This window comes from Zalophus californianus, chromosome 13 (assembly GCF_009762305.2).
Source record: "Zalophus californianus isolate mZalCal1 chromosome 13, mZalCal1.pri.v2, whole genome shotgun sequence".
Taxonomy (NCBI): Eukaryota; Metazoa; Chordata; class Mammalia; order Carnivora; family Otariidae; genus Zalophus; species Zalophus californianus.
Genome location: NC_045607.1, coordinates 35,470,809 through 35,491,678, shown reverse-complemented (window position 1 = coordinate 35,491,678; position 20,870 = coordinate 35,470,809). Strand labels below are relative to the sequence as shown.

Sequence of the window (20,870 nt, the reverse complement as noted above, 5' to 3'; positions counted from 1 at the left end):
GAAAGACTTCCACTGTGAGGCAGGGTTGGTGTTTATGGTACCTTGAGTTACCGAATGGACAATTAATTTGGCCCCTGGGGGTTTTATTCCAGGTGGCAGCACATTTTAGTAAGATTTGGCGAGAGGAGAGGTATACTTGTATTTGATGGGTGAAAGAAGGGCCACTGGGCACGGAGAGGACAAAATGAGAACCGTGAAGGCTAGCAACTTTTCTGCAGATCAGTTTTAGGAAGCGGGGCGTAAGAAGGCTGAATTATGTGGAAACTTTGTACGTCCACGCCTCCTGGAGAACCTTCACATGCCCTCGGGTGAAGGCAGACCCAGACGGAAGACTAACGCCTTACGTCACCGGCCCTGGCAGCCCCAGGACCACTCTGCAGACCCACTCCCTGTCCAGGCCTTCCGGCTGCTGGTCCGAACGCAACCGCGCGCCCCCGCTTCACCCAGACCGGCGCCCCGCGCGCCCCCGCAGCGCCCCGCCCCTTCCGGCCCGGGAGGTTTGATTTCCTTGGCGGGCGGAAGCGGCCAGAACCCGACGATTCCAAGGCCTCCTCGGGACTTTGGGCACTCGCCGCTTCGCTCGGGACGGCTGGCCGGCTCCAGTGTTCTTCTACCCCGCCCCGCCCCGCCCGGCCCTCCGCCCCTCAGGTCAGTGTCTCCCCGGGTAGGACCGGGGTCCGGGCTGTGCGCCGCGCGGGGGACCGGCAGCGTGAGCTCAGCTTGCTCCTGGCTCGCAGGAGACTGGAGAATTTACCCGGAGCCCCACCTTATGAGCCCACTTCTCGGATGACATAGTCAGGCTTTCCGACCCCCGGTTTTCTCCTCTGTAAGTGGGGATAATGATCGTACCTACCTCAGGGTTATTGGTGAGGGGCAGGCAAAGCGTTTGCCACTAAGTAGGCTGCGAGAGGTGTGAATTCCCATTGCACGTTATGTGTTACCCCTCCCTCTTCAGAGTCCAAATCCTTACTCTTCCTTCGCCTTCCTAAAGTAGTGGCTTAAGAGGCTCACACTAAAAGGGATATATCCAGCCTGCCAAAGCAGTAAAAGAAGCAGCACCACCAAGAAACTGGTGGGAAAAAGAAACTCCCAAAGGAGAGCATCTCAAGAAAGCGATCAGACCTGTAGCAGCTAGCCTGAGTAATTGTTCTTGAGCCTCACCTTTGGTATTTCTCTTTGGTAGTGGAATGGGGGAAAGTGGCGGCGGGTTTCAGAGGTACCTGGAGTTTTGCTTAGAAGCCAGTGTTCCTTAACTTTTTTGTTCATAATATGGTTTCTGTTTACTATGTTTGGGAGAAATCGGAAACTCCCTTACTGCACCATCATGGACTTCTTTCACCAGCGGATCTTACTTTCTTATGTATCTACTGTGGACCAACCAGATAGGCAGATGAGTCCCTTAACGCCTTTAGGGTGCGTTAAGGAATGCCTCTTCGTTGGTGCTCCCAGCATCCTCTGTAAAGGAGCAGGAGAGGATGTTAATTAAATGTATCAATTACAAGGCCACCTTACAAGCCATTCTGTATTCTACTTCTTATTTGAAATATCCTCGACGTCAGTATCTTAACCAAGCTCATAGATGAGGTAAATGTATTACCCAGCAGGTAATAGCATAGCCCCGCAGATACCATTAGTAAGAAATTGCCCCCAATTTATTGCTCTTCTATAAAACTTAATGATAAATCTTCCATTATCTAAGCACTTCCTTGTTGCCTCAGAGAAGTTCAAGATCCCAAATGTACATGCCCACAATTCTGTTTAGTCACACTGAGAAGGACATTCAGGTATCTGATTGGGGTCTAGTTTTCTTCTTCATTATCCACAGTTGAGAGACTGCCTTCCACATTGATCATATACCTCCTTTAAGCAGCTACAAAGTTGGGTTACTCCAGTCCCATCCTTCCTGTGTTCTATATTTCTAAACTCTAGAGGATAAACAGGGCACTTAAGAATATTTAGACCAGCTCTACAAAATTTAAAAACCAAGTAAACTCTGCTGTCATTATAGCAGTTTGCGATGCAAACACCAGTTTCCTTCTACAGTAGCAATAATGATGTTCCCTGGATTCAGTAGATATAATTGAGGCCCACATTTGTATTACTCAACCAAAAACATGGTATAATTTGAGGGGGCAGGCGGTAGATAAAGAAAAAGGAAGAAAGAGAAAGAGAAGGTGCTTGGTTTTGTCTTACACTGGCACAAGTTGATCTCTGCTAGTTGACTTGAGGCCATGACCTGGAAGTTCAAAACTCATCTGGGAGAAATCTGTCAAGTTAATTGTGAATTCTTATATCTCTGATCTGGGGAAGTGAATTCCAACGTCATACAAATGGTTGTCTCCTTTTGAGTATGGCAACAAAGTCCAGTCCTTTGTATGGAATTTAGACACATGCGGTTGGCAATTAGGATTCTTATATTTTGTGAGGCCTTTGTCCATTTCCATCTCATGGTTTTTAAGCTTTGAAATGTCCTTTTGTGTTTCCTTTTTAGCCCCTGTGTTCTGAATACCCCAATACTGCCTTAGTTGGGCTTTGAACAGATTTATAGCCTGACATTCCCCCATTTCTAATATCTTGCTCTTTCTCTTCTTCCTCATCAGGATCCCAAAGATTTCTTTTTCTTTTTTTCCTTTCTTTTAGAGAGAGAGTGTACGGGAGCAGTGGGGAGGAGCAGAGGGGAGAGAGAGAATCCTAAGCAGGCTCCACGCCCAGCACGGAGCCAGATGTGGGGCTAGATCCCATGACCCTGAAATCATGACCTGATCTGAAACCAAGAGTTGGATGCTTAACTGACTGAGTCACCCAAGTGCCCCCCCTTTTTTAAAAAGAGATTTTACTTTTAAGTAATCTCTACACCCAATGTGGGGCTCAAACTCACAACCACGAGATGAAGAGCTGCATGCCCCAACTACTGAGCCATCTAGGAGCCCCAGAATCCCAAAGATTTCTTGTGTTGACTTGTACTTTTACTGCTGTTGTTGTCTGTTTTGAAATTTCTTAGTCATATGAGCCCTGTCTTTTTGGGGTGTGATTCCACTTCATTCCCACCTTTGGCCCACTGACAAATACTCTTTATTTTTTATTATTTATTTATTTATTTGACAGAGAGAGACACAGTGAGAGAGGGAACACAAGCAGGGGGAGTGGGAGAGGGAGAAGCAGGCTTCCCACACAGCAGGGAGCCCGACGCGGGGCTCGATCCCAGGACCCCGGGATCACGACCTGAGCCGAAGGCAGACGCCTAACGACTGAGCCACCCAGGCGCCCCTGACAAATACTCTTTAAAAGATTTCTGAATTAGTACTGCTGTTAAGGATATTTTTAATCCTATGCCTCAGGTGCCGGTGAGAATAAATATGACCTCTGTGATGTCTCCTTGCCTGGAGTAACTTTTGCCACTGCAGCAGAAGCAGAATATTTTATATCCCAGCTTTCTGTGACCTGGCTTTGCTTCTTCCGTTGCCTTACCCCATTCATGCAGGTTCAGCTAGATTAAAAGTTCAGCCTAATTAAGTTGGCCCAATGCCATCTCTTCCTAGGAAATAGCTACTATTTATTGGATCAGAATGTCTTTTGTCCATGATCTTTATCTTTCTTGCTATAATAGCTTTGGCGTTGAGATTGAAACTGTTTAGTTTTTTTTAAGGCTGATATTTTCCTTGAGTTTTAATTTTCCTTCCAAAGCTTCTGCTCTAGTGTTCTGTTCACCGACCAAATTTTTGAAGGATTTTTACTTGCTGACAGTAATTTATATTTTATCTCTAAGTAAAATGATTCATGGAATCAGAGTGCTTTAGGCATTTTAAAAGGAGATTTAAAAGGATATTTTGAAAAAAATATCTTTTGCAGCTCTTGGGCTTTTGATTATTTCATTGACAGTTTTTTCTCTACCTCAATTTAAGAAGGTGCCCCATCCTCACCGTAGTAAGGATTTCCCCTTTTACTGTTTTTTTTTTTTTTTTTTTTTTAAATAAACTCACCACACTCCTGAGGTAGAACTTGCATTCTAGATCTTCCAAAGTCATGACCATTTTTAAGGCTTAGTAACATGCTGGCCACTCAGCTCTGGATGAGCGAGGAAGAGGAACAGAGAATATGAAGGTAGTCAACATGGTGCTGGCCACTCATCAATCCCAAGCCTTTGGCAGGGTTGTTAGAGCTCTGCCTGTTGGTGAAGGGAGACTATCTGGCCCTAGAAATGAGCATTAACACCAGGTTTCCACTACTGAGAGGCAGCAATCAAGATGGATAAGCTTTGCCCTTTCCAGGTGGAACTTAACTTCCCAAGTCCGAGTTGGATATGCATGTACTCACTTAATTTTTCGAGATGTTAGAGAGAATGGGGTCTGAGGATCCAGAACCCTATTCTGCCATAGGTAGTCCGCTGCAGGTGACCAAGGAAGATTTTTGCACAGGGGTCAGGCCAGCAAAGGAGGATTTCATTACTAGCTGGGTATTGGCCTCAAACCCCTTTGTGAACTCTAGAGTCCTGGGGTGCTGTGCTGGATTAAATGGGAGATTCTTTGTGCCTGACTCAGTGACCTCTACTTCCCTGGGCTTCCTGATTCCTGCTTGGCTTTCTAAGGGGTGTTGGGACATCTCTTCCCATGGTTGAAATCCCTAACCCTGTCGTTCCGCACCAGCCTCTGAGAAGGAGAGCCCCTTAGAGAAGCCATTTCTGTATAGGTTCAGAGATCTTTCACCCCATGTCTACCCATAAAGAAATCTCCACTTTGCAGTACTGAGACTCATGTTCTAGGACTTGACCTATATATGAACACTTTTAGAAAATTTTAGAAATCTACTTCCTCGAAACTTTCTTTTACTCATTTTACTTTTTTCTTCCTTCTTGGCTTCCATGAAACTATATTCTTCTAATTCTTTTCTTTTTCCTTTTTGCCTTTTCCCACTCTTAGCTATGGGACTGGTATGGGTAAGATCTTAGCTGTCTACATTTTAAAGATTTGTCTTTCACTTTTAAGTCTTTACACTAACTGTAATTGATTTTGTGTGTGGTATGAGAGATCCAGTATTCTTTTTTTCCATGTGGCTAACCAATTGTCCCAGCTCCAAATCTGCATTTCCATTTGCTGGTACCCCTAAAAGCAGTTTCAGTTCAGTACATGTAGATTTTTTTGTTGTTGTTGTTTATTTTAACCCTTGGAATCTTTGCACTTAAATTCCCTCTTTTTGGAATACTCTTTCTCTCCTTTTTGGGCTCACAACTCCTGTTGAGGCCTACTGACCAAAGACCACTAAACACATCTGGACTAAAAACATTAGGAAGCTTACCTGATTTTTGTGTTTTTTTTTTTTCCCATAGATTTATTGATATATATTAGCTTACCTGATTTTTGAAAAAACAAACAAAACAAAAACATTAGGTTTTCTTAGCTTGCTGCAGCAAGAGAAACCATACTCCCTAGGAACCGAAAAGGGGCTTACAGGATTTGAGCTGTGCTGGTGATTTTAAGAAAGGATTAGAGAAGCAAGGACCAGTTTTAGAATGGATATTGTCAAAGAGCTGTGGCGTTTCAGCAGGTGGGTATCTTAACAAAGCAGGATGTGGGAGGACAACATCGGTCAGAAAACACCAGTCAGTCTAAGAAAGGATCATTATCATTTTAATTTTTATTATTATTTTTTAAAGATTTTATTTATTTGACACAGAGAGAGGGAACACAAGAGGGGGAGTGGGAGAGGGGCTCATGACCTGAGTTGAAGGCAGATGCTTAACCACCTGAGCCACCCAGGCGCCCCAGGATCATTATCATCCCTCCAATTTGGTTACCTGAGGGCTGATTTTCTTTTTCTCACTTTTCATTCTTTGAATTGGATCTTGGCTTAAATATTACCTTCTCAGCAATCCATTCTGACCACTATTGCCTATTTCTTTCCCAGTATTTATGACAACTTTTAATTATTTATTATCTATTTGCTTTTTGTCTTCTCTGCTGGAATGCAAGATTCATGAGGGCAGGGACCACATTTCTTTTCTTCTCCATTATAGAGTTAGTGTAAAACACAGGTCTGACACAGCATAGGTGCTCAGTAAGCACATCTGTATGATAAATGAAAAAAAGAAAATGCAGGGTTCATAGTCTGATTGCAGTAGCACTTCTGCCTGATATACTGCTAATCTCTAGTTAAAGTCAACTAACAGCATATCCTCCACAAATGGGACAAAGCTGGTATGACTGTGACCTTAGATATTCATGTACACAATAGGGCCCTACTCATCCCCATGATTTTTTGTAATTCTACTTAATTTTAAAACAGAAAAAAATCAAATAATATCTACCTAAGACTTTTTTTACAGCTAATTTATATATACTTTTTTTTTTTAAAGATTTTATTTATTTATTTGACAGAGACACAGCGAGAGAGGGAACTCAAGCAGGGGGAGTGGGAGAGGGAGAAGCAGGCTTCCAGGGGAGCAGGGAGCCTGATGTGGGGCTGGATCCCAGGACCCTGGGATCATGACCTGAGCAGAAGGCAGACGCTTAACGACTGAGCCACCCAGGTGCCCCTATATATACTTTTTGATACATACTTAAAAGTATGTATCAACATGGTTTTGAAATGTGCGGGTCCACTTATACATGGATTTTTTTTTTAAAGATTTTATTTATTTATTTTTCAAAGAGAGAGCACAAGCAGGGAGAGTGGGAGGCAGAGGGAGAAGAAGCAGGCTCCCCACTGAGCAAGGAGCCTGATGGGGGACTCAGTCCCAGGACCCCGAGATCATGACCTGAACCAAAACCAAGAGTCAGATGCTTAACCGACTGAGCCACCCAGGCACTCGTCTTATGATTTTCTTAATAACATTTTCTTTTCTCTAATTTACCTTATTGTAAGAATTTAGTATATAATACATATGGCATACAACATATGTGTTAATTGACTGTTTATGCTATTGATAAGGCTTCCTGTCAACAGTAGGCTGTTAGTAGTTAAGTTTTGGGGGAGTCAAAAGTTATATGTGGATTTTTGACGGTGCAAGGAAGTCCTTGCCCTTAACCCCTGTATTGTTCGAGGACCAACTGTATATGTAACACATGTAAATTGTGGAGCATAGTAATAAAATATGTATCTATCTCATTATATGTTTCTTAAAATTGTTTATCATTGGAATCTTAATTTGCATTTTCCCAATGACTAATAAAACTGAATGTTTTTTCATGTTTTTATTGGTCATTTGTGTTTTTTTATGATATGCCTTTTTGTTTTATATGCTTTTTTCTTTTGGGTTGTCTTTTTCTATATTATATATAGTATATTCTGGATAAAAATCCATTGTTTATAAGTGTTAACAAATATTTTCTCACATTTATGGCTTTCTTTTTTTTAAGGTTATCTTTAGACATGCAAAAGTTCTGAATTTTAGGGGCACCTGGGTGGCGCAGTCGTTAAGCGTCTGCCTTTGGCTCAGGTCATGATCCCGGGGTCCTGGGATCGAGCCCCACATCGGGCTCCTTGCTCAGTGGGAAGTCTGCTTCTCCCTCTCTCCCTCCCTCTCCCTCTGCTTGTGTTTCCTCTCTTGCTATGTCTCTCTCTGTCAAATAAATAAATAAAATCTTAAAAAAAAAAAGTTCTGAACTTTAATGTTTAATGTATGATTTTTTTATGATTAGTACTTTCTATATTTAAAAGTTTCTCTTCTGTCTTAAAATCACACAATATTCTTTAAAAATTTTTAAAGGTTTATCTTTCATATATAAGTCTTTCCTTGATCTGAAGTTGATTTTTATATATGGTATGAGATAGGAAGCCAGTTGTTGTGTCTTTTTTTTTCTTAACCATATAGCCAATCAGTTTTTCTGGTATCATTTATATGCCTATGATGTATTTATATGTACACTTATAAGAGTGGAGGAGATAATCTCATAGTAGTTCCTTTTTTCATCATGTACTATTTCTATCTTGCAGGTTCTTTTTGTAATATTGTATAAACCTCCAGGAAGACTATGAAAGATTATGATGAACTTCTCAAATACTATGAATTATATGAAACTATTGGGACAGGTAATTGTTATTTTTTTCCCTGGAGGCAGAGGACAGATCAACTATTTGAGATTATAGTGCATTTGGGCAGTCATGAACTTTTCAGTTTAATTTTAAAATTCTTAAACCTACTTTAGAAAGAAAAAGTAGAGCAATAGAGAGGAGAGTAGTAGGAGAGGTCTTGTGGGTCCTTTTATTTAGAATAAAGGTCACTGGAGAGTTTTGAGCCAAGGAGTGATCTATCTGACCTTTGTTTTTTTTTAAGATTTTATTTATTTATTTGAGAGAGAGAGAGAGAGAGCACGTGCACCAGTGGGAGAAGGGAGGGAAAGGGAGAAGCAGGCTCCCTGCTAAGCAGGATCATGAGCTGAGCCGAAGGCAGATGCTTTTTTTTTTTTTTAAATATTTTATTATTTATTTTGACAGAGAGAGAGAGACAGTGAGAGAGGGAATACAAGCAGGGTTGGGAGAGGGAGAAGCAGGCTTCCCGCTGAGCAGAGAGCCCAATGTGGGGCTCGATCCCAGGACCCTGGGACCATGACCTGAGTGGAAGGCAGATGCTTAACGACTGAGCCACCCAGGTGCCCCCTGACCTTTGTTTTTAAGGGTCACTCTGGCTGCTTGGCTGTGAAAAGTTTGGGCTGGGAAAGGCAGGGGCAGAAGCAGAGAGTTGTTAGAAGTTTATTGCAATAATTCAGGTGAGTGATGCTGGAGATGATGGGGACTTGAATGAGGGTGATAGCAGTAAAGGTAGTGAAAGGGTGGGATTCTTTACACTGTGTGTGTGTGTGTGTGTGTGTGTATTTTAATTTATTGGTGTGTAACAAAATATACAAAATAAATTCGTCTTGATGGAGTTTTATGTACACATCCACCTACATGTTCCCTGTTCAGATTAAGACAGAAAGTTTCCAGTCAGTACCTCCCTCTTTCCCCCAAGGTAACACTGATGTGTTTTGAAGACAGAGCCAATGGGATTTGTTGATGGGTTGGATACGGAGTGCGTGACAAAAGAGAAGGGCTAAGGATGGCTCCTGGGTTTTTGGAAAATGTTGAGTTGCCATTTACTGAGATGGGGAAGACCATAAGAGGGACCACCAGGAGCTTCTTTTTAGAAATGTTACATTGGCAATTTTTTTTTTAAGATTTTATTTATTTATTTGACAGAGGGAGAGAGAGCACAAGCAGGGGGAGTTGGCAGACGGAGGCAGAGGGAGAAGCAGATTCCCCGTTGAGCAGGGAGTCTGATGTGGGACTCGATCCCAGGATCCTGGGATCATGACCTGAGCTGAAGGCAGTCACTTAACCAACTGAGCCACCCAGACACCTTTTTTTTTTTAAAGATTTTATTTATTTATTTGAGAGAGAAAGTGCACAAGCAGAGGGGGAGGGGTTGAGGGAGAGGGAGAAGCAGGCTCCCTGCATAGGGATGGATGTGGGGCTCCATCCCAGGACCCTGGGATCATGACCTGAGCTGAAGGCAGATGCTTAATCGACTGAGCCACCCAGGTGCCCCAAGTTGGCAATTTCTTTTAGATACTGATGTATAGACATTTATCCAGCTTTTGATCCAGTTTTGAAACATAATATCCTGCTTTTGATCCAGTTTTAAAACTGAGAGGCTGTTTCCTGTTGTCTTTTTTCTCAGCAACTTTATATTGTGTTCTATTAGTGTTAATTATAAAACGAATTTAATTGCAATGTTAATTGTTAAGCAAATTTCTAAGCAGCGAATTCTGTTTTCCTGTTTTCTTCAACCCAAAGTTAAAGATACTATCATGGTAAAAAACAATCTTCAGCTAGGCATTGGATGAGGAGACGTTAGGGTCATGGCTAACACTTTGGAAGCAACAGGAAGAAAGAGCCACAAATTTCCAGGAAAATCTGGATTGATAGAGCCTTTTAAAAGCGTATGGAGGGGTGCCTGGCTGGCTTAGTTGGAGTGTGCCACTCTTGATCTTGGGGCTGTGAGTTTGAGGCCCTCATTGGGTATAGAGGTTACTTAAACATAAAATGTTAAAAGAAAGAAAATAAAAGCATATGGAAAGAAATTTGTGCCTGAGTCCTCTGGTTGCTCTGATGATGATTTTAGGTTACTCTTGCTTATCTCTTTATAATACATTTTCCTATACTTAGGTGGCTTTGCAAAGGTCAAACTTGCCTGCCATATCCTCACCGGAGAAATGGTAGCTATAAAAATCATGGATAAAAATGCACTAGGGGTAAGTTTAAGATTATTTAAAAAATATGTATAGATCAGTTTTGTAAATTAACACCTGAATTTGCTCAAATGTCCTGGTTACTACTTTTATGAGAATCATCTTTCTATAGCTTTTCTTTTTTTGGCTTTTTAAAAAATTGCCAGTTATGTATAGAGTAATCTGGGGGAAGGGCAATTTAATTTTAATGCTGGGCAGTGGTACACATCTGGAGTCGGTAGGATCCATTTTCCTGCAGTTGTTTCATAGTCATACATGTGTTTCTGGATATTAATATCTCCCCATGACCCCCGTACTAAACATTGATCTCTTTTTACTGTGGATAGGTCTTGTCCTAGAATTTTATTCAAAGTGACCTTAGAAGTTATCTCATGAAATCCTTTTTGTAATCAGCCTTTTTCTCTTCTACACGGATGCTTCCAGGATTGAGCTGCTCATTACCTCCAAAAGCAGCCCATTCAATCAGTATGTGGTCTTGGTTTTAATGTACCTAAAGTACCTAAAGTTTTTTTTGTTTTTGTATTAAGGGAAGACGTGTCTCTTTGGATGGTCTTTTTGGGCCTGTTTTACCCTTTCTAGTGTTTGAAGTCACCCTGAGTGGTCTTTTGTTTCTAATTCTTTTACCATCCCACATATGGTTTGGTTTCTTTGTTTTTCTTTATTCTGGTCTCCTTCTGTTTGGAATTCACTAGTCTCGTGGTATGGATCTGTGGCCGTTTCTTTTTTCAACGGTGAATTAGAAAACTTTAAAAATCATTTTTTTCTCTAACCAAAAATCTCTGAGTGTTAAAATGTTTTTTCTTGTGGATTAAGTTAGCATTATAATTATTAGTAGTGTACATCTGAGTAAAACAGCACAAACATTTTATAAATGTTGATAATTATCAAACATAAAAAATAACAATTTACTGAAAATACATTTTAAAATTAGTCACATTGAACTTCTTTTGGTCTCCCTTGTTGAAATGAGACAATTTAACATTAATTATTACCTTATTTATTTTTATTTATTTTTCAACATATAAGTGCTGATTAACATACGTAAATAAGTCAGAGGGAACGTGAGGAGTTTTAGCATAGCAGTGTCACTCAATTCTTTGAACTCCTTCCAAGATAAATGCCAGAATCACACAGCGACCTAATCAGAACCTATTTTTAATAATCTATCAACCAACAATTCAGGTTCTCCTTCAGTATTTTTGTTTTTCATTGTTCAATATTGTATAAATAAATTGGATAGATAAAAAGGCATTTAAAACCATTTTTCTTGAGCATTTAAAGCAGATTACAAATCTGATTAATTCCTTTAAGCAATTTAAACTTCAATTATAACTTTAGTATGCCTTATTCATGTGAACACTACAAATGCTTTAATAGCAAACAGAATATGAACTGTTTGTTACAAAATGTATTACCACACTGATACTCAAAACTTATTCTAAAGCATCAATATAATGATGTTAATTCATTATTCCTACTTGTTTTTGTATTTTTTGTTGTTCGTATGCTTATTTTAATTGCTTCCTGGGACTTTAATAATGTTTTTATTACTCCCAGGGTTTTAGTCATCAGACTCCCACTCCTCCCAAAAAAGACAAAAAGATTGTCATTTTGAAATAGTCAAAGTTACAATTGATCCTGGTCAAGACCTGACATCTGTGGGGCGCCTGAGTGGCTCATTCGTTAGGCATCTGCCTTCAGCTCAGGTCATGATCCCAGGGTCCTGGGATCGAGCCCTGCATCGGGCTCCCTGCTCGGTGGGAAGCCTGCTTCTCCCTCTCATACTCCCCCTGCTTGTGTTCCCTCTCTTGCTGTCTCTCTCTCTCTGTCAAATAAATAAATAAAATCTTTAAAAAAAAAAAAGACCTGACATCTGTCAGGTCCTACCTAATTGGATGTTAAGCCACTGATCATTAGATTGAGCCTCTTTTTACAATAAAGTTTTACTTGTTATTTCATGGATATCTAGATTTCTGTCTTTAATATGGACTTGGAAATTTTTTCAACTTGGCTCTTCCTCCTTTCCAACTAACTTTTTGTTTTGAAAATTTTGAAGCCCATAGAAAAGGTGGAAGATTGAAACAGTGAAGACCTGTGTGTCTTTCACCTACGTCACCAGTTTTTAGCTCAGCATGCTTCTTAAGGGATGCTGCTAAGACTGAAAATGGTAGTGCAGGCATGTCTCTGTTATTTTCCTTGTTTAGAATGCTAACCTTCTAAGGGAGTCTGAGACTCTCTTGATTTTTCTGGATGTTGTACTATTGACCCACATCAAACTAGTCTTTCATAAAACCCTCAAGGCTTTTTTTTGTGTGTGTGTATGTGTACATAAAATAATTTTTGTTATATTTTTCTATGCTTTGAACAGTTCGTTTTGAGGCTGTTGGTTGTTTTTGCTACTCAGTATTAAAGCTGTTGATATTAATGCTTGGTGTACTTCCCAAATCGGTTTATTGCTCATGTAATGTGTTTTGTCACAGAGTGATTTGCCCCGGGTCAAAACAGAGATTGAGGCCTTGAAGAACCTGAGACATCAGCATATATGTCAACTCTACCATGTGCTAGAGACAGCCAACAAAATATTCATGGTTCTTGAGGTTAGTAGTATGGTCTAGAGATCTAAAGGTATTTGATCACTGTCTTAGTCTGTTTGGGCTGCTACAACAGATATCACAGATTGGGTAGTTTTTTTCTCACAGTTCTGGAGGCTGGGAATTCCAAGATCAAGGCGCTGGCATGATCAGGTGATGGCCCTCTCCCTGATTCCTAGCTGGTGCCTTCTTGCTGTGTCTTTACCAGTAGAGGGGCCAAGGGATCTTTCTGGAATCTCATTTATAAGAGAATTAATTCCACTCATGAGGGCTCCACCCTCATGTCCTAATCACTTCCCAAAGGCTCTACCTCCTAGAACCATCATCTTTTGGGGGTTAGGATTTTGACATACCAATTTTGGAGGGAAATCAAATATTCAGACCATTTCCATTCACTTTATCAATAGTTAAGGGAAAACTATGTTTCACCTAAAAGATTAAAATAAATGTTAAGCAGCTTACCTGTTTGAGTTCTGTCTATAACAATTTATTTCTTTATTTATTTTAAAGATTTTAAAAATTTATTTGAGAGAGAGAGTGAGCGAGAGAGAGCACAAGCAGAGTGAAGGGCAGAGGGAGAAGCAGACTCCCTGCGCAGTAGGGAGCCCGACATGGGACTCGATCCCAGGACTCCAGGATTATGACCTGAGCCAAAGGCAGACGCTTAACCAACTGAACCACCCAGGCACCGTCTGTAACAATTTAGATTAAGTAGACATATATAATAAGTTGGAGATTCATTGTAAATGCCCGCTTTCCAATATACTCCTAATGGAGTTAGGATTAATGAACAGAATATGTTAGAATTTGTTCCTAGAGGGAAGGATCCATTTCAGTTTTATATGACATATTAGTCTAGGCTGCCATAGCAAACTACCACAAAGTTGGTGGTTTAAAATGACAGAAATTTATTGTCTCACAGTTCTAGAAGCTAGGAGTCTGAAATCAAGGTGTGGGAAACGTTGGTTTCTTCTGGAGAATCTGTTCTGTGCTTCTTACCTAGTTTCTGATGGTTACTGACAATCTCTGGCATTTCTTAGCTTGTACCACTCCAATCTCTGCCTGTCTCTAAATCGCATTTTTTTTTTTTTTTTTAAGATTTTATTTATTTATTTGACAGAGACACAGCGAGAGAGGGAACACAAGCAGGGGGAGTGGGAGAGGGAGAAGCAGGCTTCCCGTGGAGCAGGGAGCCTGATGCAGGGCTCGATCCCAGGACCCTGGGATCATGACCCGAGCCAAAGGCAGACGCTTAACAACTAAGCCACCCAGGCGCCCCTCTAAATCGCATTTTCTTATCTGTGTGTCTGTGTCTTTGTCCAAATTTCCCTCTTCATGTAACAACACAGTCATTGGATTAGGGTTCACCCTGACCCAGTATGACTTCATTTGGACTTGATTACATCTACAAAGACCTAAATAAGGTCATCTTCATTGGTACCAGATGTTAGGATTTGCACATATCTTTTTGGGGGACATAGTTCAACTCATAGCCTATAGGTAGCTTTCAACACATGTGTTGTATGAATCAGACTCTTTTCAAGTTTCAACTGCCCTTTTGGGGCCTGAAACGTAAAGTCTTTAGAACTTCCATCGTTTATCTCATTTCATTTTCTTTAGTCTCACCCAAATAATTTGTAACTGCATATCATTTTCATAGATTAGTTCCATTTCAAAAGCACATTTTAAAATTCATAATGTTGGGGCACCTGGGTGGCTCAGTTGGTTAAGCAGCCAACTCTTGATTTCAGCTCAGGTCATGATCTTGGGGTCCTGGGATTGAGCCCTGCATCAGGCTCTGTGTTCAGCAGGGAGTCTGCTTGAGGATTCTCTCTCTCTCCCTCTGCCCCTTCCTCTGCTTGCATGCTCTCTCTCTCTCAAAAAATAAAAAAATAAATAAAAAGATGAGAATGGGTTTTAGTACTTTGCTATAGAAATATAAAACCCAGAATGGATTTAAAAATCACAGTGTTGGAGTGCCTGGGTGGCTCAGTCATTTGAGTATCTGATTCTTCTCTCTCTTTTTTTTTTTTTTTAAAGATTTTTATTTATTTATTCATGAGAGAAAGAGAGAGAGAGAGAGAGGCAGAGGGAGAAACAGGCTCCCTGCAGAGCAGGGAGCCCGATGCAGGACTTGATCCCAGGACCCTGGGATCATGACCTGAGCCGAAGGCAGACGCTTAACCATCTGAGCCACCCAGGCGCCCCTTGAGTATCTGATTCTTGATTTCAGCTCAGGTCACGATCTCAGGGTCTCTGGATGGAGCCCTGTGTTGGACCTCACACCCCGTGGGGAGTCTGCTAGAGATTCTCTCTCTCTTTGTCTCCCCTCCCCTGCTCTTGCGCTCTCACTCATTCTCTCTCAAATGAAGAAATCTTTCAAAAAAAAAATCACAGTGTTGGTTGGTTCTACTTCTACTTACTGGTCATAAAACTGCTTGAGACCAATAGCTATTGATCTCTTTCCTCGAATAATTGTTGACTTGTTTGATTTTGAGAGGGTATTTTTGAATATGCCTCACTTGTTTTCCTTGCCTTTAAGTTGAATTAATAATATCTCTGAGTTAAGTATAATTTTTTGTTTTAATTCCCCTGAAGTGATTTTTCTAGGTAGTAACAATATCTGTGTGTCTCTGTTGTTACTGAAGTATTGCCCTGGAGGAGAGCTGTTTGACTACATAATTTCCCAGGATCGCCTGTCTGAGGAGGAGACCCGAGTTGTCTTCCGTCAGATAGTTTCTGCAGTTGCTTACGTGCACAGCCAGGGCTATGCTCACAGGGACCTCAAACCAGTAAGTGACTGTCACACATGCTCTCCTGAGAGTTCAACACCATTTACTAGTAATTACTAGTTTTCCAAATGTTCTTCTTTTTATAATCTATCTTGGCTTTTTTTTTCTTCCACTCATAATGGATCACTTTTTTTTCCTTTTTTTGTTTTGACTGCTGGTAGGCTTTTTTGGATGTACTCGATTATTGGCATTCTAGATATTTGTCAGTTGTGGGCAACATTATGAATGTCTTTGTAATCAGCTGGGGAATATAAACCTCAGGATTTTATCTCTCGGAAAGAAGAGTTTTGAGTATTTTCTTCGAGAATATTGTCATTGAATATTTTCCCTTCCATACTCTTTTCCTCTCCTCATTTTCCTTTAATTTTAATTCCATTATGCCTCAGAAGGGAACAGTCCAATGGAATGGACAGACTCTAATTTTCGGGAACAGACTAAAAATGTGAAGTCTTAAGTCTGCAGGCTCTGACTAATACAGATGATGGTGAACGTGGATTTTATGTTACTTGATATTAGGGTCAGGGACCTAGAATTGGTTGGCAAAATATGGCAATGTTACTATCCTTTTCCCTCTGTTTATACCCAACCCTTTGATTTGAGTTCATTCTTTTGGTTTGGCACATGTTGTGTTTGCTTGTAGTTGAACCTGAGAGCACCAAGGAGAAAATGGTTTATGCTAAAGTGTCTTGAGGGGAAGCAGGACAGTTACCAACATTCCTCTTCTTTCCCCCTCTATACTTCTTGTCATTTCATTCTTTTTAAATGATTTTCATTCTGTTGTTCCCTGGCTGTGTAATATAAACAATCTTTAATCTTATTTATTGGTTTTGCTGCTGCCTGGTACATATATCACACAGAACCTTCAGTGGCAGGGTCTGCAGGCAGAAATGTAACTGTGACAAAGGGTTTTGGAAGAGTGGAAAATGCTTATATGGAAGCAGAGGCCTGCATTACATTTACTGAATTTGGAAAAATGCAAAGTATTTGTAACTTTCTTGTTGAAGAGCTAGATAGCTCTGCTCTCATCAACCCACTCCAGTTCTGTTGAGAATCTCAGATGGCAAGCCTGTCTGGTTGTGAAGCTTTACACCTGTGTGGTGTAAAGCTCAAAAAGTCTGTAACCTTGTTGGCCAAACTCTAGGAAAACCTTTATTCCTCAAAGAAGAAACAAAAGAATGGGAAGGCTAAATGGATGACACCCCACTCGTCCAGATTCTCAAGTTCATTAACTGCATAATAAAAAACGATAAGTGCAAAATATGCTGCTTCAAAAGTATTTATAACTCTTGAAGTAAAGGGGAAAGAGAAGAAAAAAAAAAATCTCTGAATTTCCAACCAAAATATATTGTGTTTCATCTTTTTATTTTTATACTTTTTATAATGTTTGTTTTTGTTCCGAATATATATACTATATAGTATATAAAGTGTTTCTCCCCCCAAAATCTGTCAATCCTTGAATAAGGTCCCCCAGAATACCTAAATTTCCTTTCTATTTTTAAAAGCTTACTATAGGAAATACTGTGGAAATAAATGTCTTATATGTGGAAAAAAATCTTATTTATTTAGAAATCGTTTTTAGAAATGGCTAGAGATAGGATGTGATATAAGGAAGTCAATACACAGTTAATGAAAATATCTTTGTTTTCCCAGGAAAATTTGTTGTTTGATGAATATCATAAAGTAAAGCTGATTGACTTTGGTCTCTGTGCGAAACCCAAGGTAATTACAGAAATCAAAATGCATTTATTTCCTTTGTAAATACATCTCTTAGGATGTTATCTTGCAATGACTTCCACTTAGCCTTTATTGAGCCTGGTTGCATCCATTAAAAATGTTAAATTTCATCCCTTTTAGAAGTTCTCTAGATGATTCTAATATGTAGCCAGGATTGAGAACCACTGCTCTAGGTGCAGGGTGGGTCCTGCTGGAGATCCCATGGGTGTGCTGTGAGAGAATTTGCAGTGCCGAGGTGACAGGAGGTCATTACAACATGAATTCTGAATTGATCATGTGTTTGCAGTTTGAGTATGTTGCCACTAGATGATGCTTTTGTTCATTTAAATAGGAGTTTTGGGAATTTAGTGCAAATCTTTCTTTGTTATCCAAATGGTTATATACTAACAGTTACATTTTGAGAGACAATCCGCTTTCTTTATAAAAGAAGAAGGAAGAAGTGCATGTGCACTTTTAATTTATACTGTTATATATTTCCTTAATTTGCACTCCACAGTTAAGCACTGGTGTTCTCCAGTGTATCTCCTCTTTGAGGTGACTTTGAACTTTCCAGCTGTGCTGTCTGCAGAGCTCCTGTGTGGCTGCCTGTTGGAGGCTTCCTCCTGAGTTCTCTAATGATGGCACTCACAGTCTCTAAAATGAGCTGTCTACACTCATTAAGAATGTTGAAATTGCAGACCTGTCTCAGCCCTTTGCAGTCCCATGATTATTCAGAATTAGCTAAATGCAAAAGGAAGCAGATTTTGCCCCTTCAGCTGAATGTTTGATTCTTTCTGATTTTCCTCTCCTTCCCTTGGCTCTTCAGAGATTGTCAGTGGAGCCTTGTGTCTGGGAGCCAAATGCTGTAAGGCATTTTTTTGATCGGCAGCCATATAAAGATAAAACATACTTTAAGCAGATAAACTGGTTTAAGTCATGTTCTCCACAGGAGGCAGTGGAGAAGGTTTGTGACAGACTCTATTAGCTGTTATTTGTGGCTGCCACAGATTCGACCCACACAGACACCATCTAAAAAAAGCAGGGTTGGCTGGGAGAGGATTGCCTCCACTTTCTGCCGAGGAGTTCACTTTTGGGCATGTGTTTGCAGTTGTAAATGAAATTTTGCAACTTCCCAAGTCGTTTGCAAGTTGTAAAATTACACAAGCGTTGGGTAGTTGTATCATTTTCATTATGTCTCGATATTTCTGTGGGAGAGCAGAGGATGTTGAGCAGATTCCTCATTTTCACAGGTCTGGAAGCTCAGGCTGTGATTTGCATTATAACTGGGTCTAGAAAACAGACTTCTAAGACACTATTCTATGCAGCAGATTCCTCTCTCCCCTCTCAGGGAGGAGAAGCTTCTGTATTTGTAAAGATTTGGTATTTGAGATAGGGTCCAGGAAAAAAATAGTCCCTTTTCTTTGAGTACTTGGGAGGTGAGAAGACATGGGTGCTTGGATGTCTGCTAAGCTAATTACTATGTGAATGGATGTCTAGGAAAGTATGAACCTGACTTGATTGAGCTAAGGAGAAAAGGATTTTGTTCATGCCAGGTTGCAGTGGTATTGGAAATCCAGAGAAGAGGGAACTACATGTGTGTGCGTGCATATAGGCAGAGTTTTGGGTTGGCTGCAGAGTCTCTTATTCTTTGGGGTTAATTCTTCATCTAGCTTCTCTTTGTGCTGAAAGAATGTTTATCAAGGTTTTAATTTCTTAAGTGCTGTAATTAATGAGTCTTTCATTTTTTTCTTATTGGCAGGGTAACAAGGATTACCATCTGCAGACATGCTGTGGGAGTCTTGCTTATGCAGCACCTGAATTAATACAAGGCAAATCCTATTTGGGGTCAGAGGTAATCATTCATTGATTAATTCAGTATATAATCTATATACATTTATTGGTGACCTATAGTAAGTCAGGCATTGTGCATTGGGGATATTACAATAAGGTAAGAAATAATCTTGTTCATCAAAGGGTTCAGTTTATTCAGAGAGTAAGATGTAAAGTAACATATGAAATGAATACCTTGCAGTATATAATAATACATAGTATACTTATGAAGAAAGGATACATTTCTGGTGTCCTTTTTGTGGTTGCTTTTGTGTTAAACTGTACCATAGTTTAGACTGGTTAGTCCAGCCAGGTAGAGCACGAGGCCAGGGTTGTAGGCTCAGTTTTCAGAGATGCTGGCTAGCCCTGAGAAAACTTGTACTTTGTTCATAACCAACTATCTGAGGCCACAGTCCTGTGTAGGAGGCCCAGGCTCAAAGGCTTGGGAATTGCCTCTTTTACTTACCATTTGCTACTACAAGCTAGGCAGTCCTTTCCAGTCTCTGGAGTACTAATTTTGCTGATATTAATATCATAAGGCAAACAAGGTTTAGTTATCAAAAGCTCGGGAAATGCTAGATTGAACAGTTTTCTTCAGTTCAGGACATCTCCAAATTTTTTTTTTTAAGTTTTTATTTATTTATTTGAGAGAGAGAGAGAGAACATAGAGGATAAGAGGCGGGGGTGCGCTGGGCGGAGGGAGAGGGAGAAGGGATGCGGGACCCAATCCCAGGACCCTGGGATCATAACCTGAGCTGAAGGCAGACCCTTAACGAACTGAGCCACCCAGGGGCCCCTGGACATCTCCAAATCTTCAGTACGTTCTTGTACAATGTTGTCCTTTGGGGAACATCACAGAGAGCAGCTGGTCATGATTTGCCTTGCCTACAGAGTCCCCTTTTTATGTGGAGCATCTTTTGGAGCTAGTGTTATGTCAGAGAAACTTTGACATGTGTCCATTTACTTAATTTATAACGAGAAGATGGGAACTGACTTGTTTTGGTGACTTTTTATTTGGATATAATCTCAAACTTTGAGAATAGTTGCAGATGTGGAATGAGGAACTTCTGTATACGTTTAGTCATATTCACAGTTGTTTACATTTTTCCCTATTTGCTTGATCATTCTCTATGTTTGTATATATGCATATTCTTTTTTTGAACCAAATGAAAGTGTTAGACCTCATACCCCTTTATCATTAAGTACTATATATATTTCCTAAAAGCGAGGACCTTCTCTTTTATATCCATACTTTAGTTCTCAAAATCAGGAAATGTAACATTGATGCATCTTATTTAATCCATAATTCATATTCCCATGCTGCTAATTGTACCACTGATGTCCTTAGCTATATTTTCCCTCCAATCCAGGATTCAGTTCAGGATCATGTCTTGCATTTAGTTGTTGTGTTTCTTTGATCTTTAATCTAGAAGAGTTCTTTAGCCTTTCTCCATCTTCTTTGACCTTGACGTTTTTGAGGAAGCCTGTTATTTTGTAGAAAGTCCCTCATTTTGAATTTGTGTATGATTAGATTCAGGTTATGCATTTTTGGTAGATACACCACAAAGGGGATGTTGTGGCCTTCTTAGTGAGTTGTAGGAAAAGGAACAAACTTTTACTGAGCATTTAACATAGTTCTGAATCATGCTAGGTCCTTTTCTTTTTCAGTTGTGGTAAAAATACATATAACATAAAATTTACCATCTTAACTTTTTTTTTTT

At 40.1% G+C, this 20,870-nt stretch overlaps 1 protein-coding gene across 8 annotated transcripts in view; it reads left to right on the top strand.

The window, feature by feature from the left end:
- The first annotated feature begins 518 nt into the window (after positions 1–518).
- Positions 519–20,870, top strand: part of MELK (maternal embryonic leucine zipper kinase) — an 88,643-nt gene continuing 68,291 nt past the window's right edge. For 4 of the 8 annotated variants that reach the window (XM_027615718.1, XM_027615714.1, XM_027615715.1 and 1 more), the window contains exons 1-7: positions 519–648; positions 7,930–8,025; positions 10,141–10,226; positions 12,704–12,820; positions 15,463–15,606; positions 17,257–17,325; positions 19,079–19,171. In XM_027615718.1, the coding sequence (XP_027471519.1) occupies positions 7,968–8,025; positions 10,141–10,226; positions 12,704–12,820; positions 15,463–15,606; positions 17,257–17,325; positions 19,079–19,171 (567 nt within the window). In that variant the 5' untranslated portion in view covers positions 519–648; positions 7,930–7,967. Of the gene's footprint in view, positions 649–7,929; positions 8,026–10,140; positions 10,227–12,703; positions 12,821–15,462; positions 15,607–17,256; positions 17,326–19,078; positions 19,172–20,870 lie in introns of those variants that run through there. The other 4 variants (XM_027615716.1, XM_027615717.1, XM_027615713.1 and 1 more) reach the window with 4 other exon arrangements.